General features: G+C 51.7%; 1 protein-coding gene across 1 annotated transcript; it reads right to left on the bottom strand.

The window, feature by feature from the left end:
* Window positions 1-1118: 1118 nt before the first annotated feature.
* Window positions 1119-2179, bottom strand: LOC133885474 (uncharacterized). Its single transcript, XM_062325196.1, has one exon. It carries the CDS (start codon window positions 1952-1954, stop codon window positions 1295-1297), a length of 660 nt encoding a protein of 219 aa, XP_062181180.1. The 5' UTR covers window positions 1955-2179; the 3' UTR covers window positions 1119-1294.
* Window positions 2180-3390: the final 1211 nt, after the last annotated feature.

The raw sequence follows: 3390 nt of genomic DNA, 5'->3' as shown, positions 1-3390 counted from the left end.
CTCCCAACCTCCTGTTGACGCCACGGCCCTTGCGCATCCCATTCATAGACTGAATCCACACTTCCCACCATTGATCGCCGTCGCTTCATTGCCCACACTGCCGCCGAGCCCGCTGTCACCCCTCTCAAGCTACCACCCTGCGACGCATGCGGACGAGACGCCAACATTGTCCTAGTGGGAGCACATTCACCTGCCTATTGATTCCGACATCATCCACTCATCCTACTCGATCAGATTTGGCTCATGAGCTAAACCAAGTAGGCTCGAGCCAGCTACGAGCCCGAGCTGAGTCCGTTTTCTAGCTCGGTGAAGTAGTCGAGCCGAATCTAGCTCAACTAAAGGCGAGCTCGTGTGAGGCTTGGCTCGACTCGTTTCCAGCCCTCCTCTTAGCGTTGTGCGAACGGTTGTCCGTGGCTATTAGCAGCAGGCTCCAGCACGAGACGATGCTAGTGTGAGCAGTCGTGTTGATTTCACTCAGACCATCTCCAACCGAATCCCCTTCATGGTTAATGTTCCCTTTACGAGGGGATTTTCGTTTCTCAACGTTCTAATGGTTTTTCTTCACGTTTCCTGTCACGATGGGATTTTCACCTCTATTTCCTTTATTTTGATATTCTTTTTTTCTTTACGAATACCCTCGAAGGGAAGCTATTTGAGATGAAATGAAAATAAAGAGAATAAAAATATAAAGGAAAATTAAGAAGAGAACAAAATAAAAAATATATAATTAGGTATGGTCTCGCTATGTGGAGGTTTGGTCGAGTTCGAGTCTTCGAGGAAAACAACGCAGGCATCGGAGGGGTCCATAAGGGTGGAGCGGCCCTGGTATTTCCCGTTACTGCCCACGTGTCAAGCAAGGAAGCGTGTCCGCTAGATGAGCGCCTAGAGGTTTACCTCTAAAACTCCGGAAGCCCGTGCCGTGCCCCCTTCCACGTTGCGTTCCAAATTTCCAGCCTAGCCGGGAGCTACAATGACGCAGCGACGAACGTAGTTAGATTTGGGTGACTTCCTGTAATTGAAGTTCTTTCCTGTTACGATAGGCCTCCACAAGGGTACATGACATCTCTGTCAAATTATTAGTCCGAATGAGTGTTTCTTTTTTGTTAATGTCGACCTCTGTAAATCACCGATCCCATGTTGTTAAATCGTATTTCAATCGAATGAGTCAATGAGAGGTACATCACACTCACGTTGACGTGGGTGAAAAAAATCTTAAGAACAACATATTTTGTTCTGCATTTACAGAAAATACTGACGATCGATAATCTGCAAATTCTGCAAGGTGATGATCTATTTATAAAGCCGAAGTTGACGTCCCGGAGCTGTCGACGGCGTCCATGTCCGCGTCATCACCCTCGGCCGCTAGGAACAAATCATTACACAGCTCGCCGTAGAACCTGCACACCAGCTCCACGAACACCGGCGACTTGAGCCGCTCCCAGCACCTCAGGAGCTCCTCCACGTCTTGCAGGTCCCTCGCCTTCCCCTCCTCCACCAGCATCTCCATCAGGCAGCTCTCGAAGCTTCGGCACGCCTCTTTTTTCTCCTCCTCCTCCGCCTCCCCGTCTCCGCTAGCAGCGCTCCTCCCCGACCGCAGCCGCGCCACCACCTTCACGTACGCCGGCGACGGCACGGGCGCGTGCACCAACGTCTCCGTCGCCGCCGCCTCCGGTATTGCCCCGTGCGCGGCCTCACCCTCTGCAGCGGAGGCCGCCGCCGGCGTGGACGACGGCGGGATGAGCGGCCAGAAGACCGCACGCACGGACCGGAACGTCCTGCGGCGGCGACGGCGCCACAGGCTCATCCTTGCGGCGGCCTTCAGGAGGTTGCGGAAGCGGAAGGCCCTGACGGAGAACGCCTGGATGCGGAAGAGCCGCGTGAGGGCTCGCCCGCATGGCGCACGGAGGTTGCACGTCACGCAGGAGGGAGGGTGATGAGACGATGAGACTGGCATCCTTTCGGAGTACTTGGAGAGAGATGTGTGAAGCTTCAATAATCCCCTGTTGATTTAAGCTAGGAATTAGTGGCGATCGATGAGACCTAGATGGATATAGCTAGCTAGCGCATGGCATGATATGTAAGTATATAGAAGAAGCCCGTGGCTTGGTTGACTGCGGGCATGCATTATCATTGTCGTCGCACGGGTGTGGTGTTCAGGGTAGAGTGGGGTGCCACTAACAAATCCGCAACATCTTAACATAAGGGGGCATTTGACATTTAGCGTGAGTGCCACTAACACATAACCACTGGCCAAAATATCTCTAAAGGTTTTGATACTTAAGGAAGGCTTCCACATTGCGTCACCTTGCTAATTAAATATGTAACATCATGATACAAGGGATTCTAACTTCGTTTTCCAATTTTTCGTGCAGCGGAAAAAGCGGAATTCGTGAATTTTGGAATTTTCTTTCCAAATTTCGGACAAATTATTTGAACATATTTGATTTTTGATTTTTTTTAATTCTTTGAAATTAAACCTTTCCATCTTATGTACACAAGACAACCGCGAGCGGTGACCGGCAGCGTGGGCGCACTGCCGGCCATGGCTCCATCTCTCTATAACTTTTCTCTCTCTTTGCTTTTCTGATCCAAGTTGAACAGGGTTCGTTTTTTTTCTCGATCCAAGTTCAATCTGCTGCATTAGTCAAAAAAATTTCGCTAAAAATATTTAATCAAACTTTTCTTACAAAACTTTTGTCCTAGCTAATTTTCGCTCAAAAGTTGTTAGGAAAAAGCATTAACAGATGACGTGGGAAGAGGCAGGCACATGAAGCCATGTTAGAAACGGGACTGAGAGCACACCGAAAAGAGACAACATGGAAACCCAACTTCATGGCACAACTCGAACTCCGAGCGGGAACCCGCTGCTATCTTCCGCGAGCTTGACGACGTCATGGTGTTCGCCGTGTGACGCACACACGAGGGGACACCGGCACCGCGCGGGGTCCGCGACCAGCGACGGACCGGGGCGAGAGCGCCACCGCGAAGTCACCCTGAGCACTCGTGTGGTCGCTCATGCCGTCCAGGGCGCTAAACGTGGAGAGGGGCGGCACGTCCTCACCGACGCCGCCGTCGGCGGCGGGGGCCGTTACTCGTCCACGTAGCTCTCCACGTCGAGGTACGAGTGCTTCGCTAGTACGGTAAATGCGCGTGGCATGATTGCCCCTCAACTGCACAGCTGCCAAGAATGGCAATTTAAAAAATTAATCAGATTGGATAGCCTAGCAGTCGTGCGGCCGGCTGGATGCATGGGTGCTCCTGCTCGTGTAGTAGGGCAGTTTTTTATCTTCAGGGTTGTGGGTAGTCGGGCCATGCCTGCCATAGTCAAATCACTCCCAGGAGCTCACCAAAAGGCCACTGTGTTATTACAGCACGGCGGTCTGGCGTGTT

The sequence above is a fragment of the Phragmites australis genome, chromosome 11 (assembly GCF_958298935.1).
Source record: "Phragmites australis chromosome 11, lpPhrAust1.1, whole genome shotgun sequence".
In the NCBI taxonomy this organism is placed as follows: Eukaryota; Viridiplantae; Streptophyta; class Magnoliopsida; order Poales; family Poaceae; genus Phragmites; species Phragmites australis.
The sequence above is the reverse complement of the archived record's forward strand: the minus strand, read 5'-3'. Positions and strand labels throughout refer to the sequence as shown.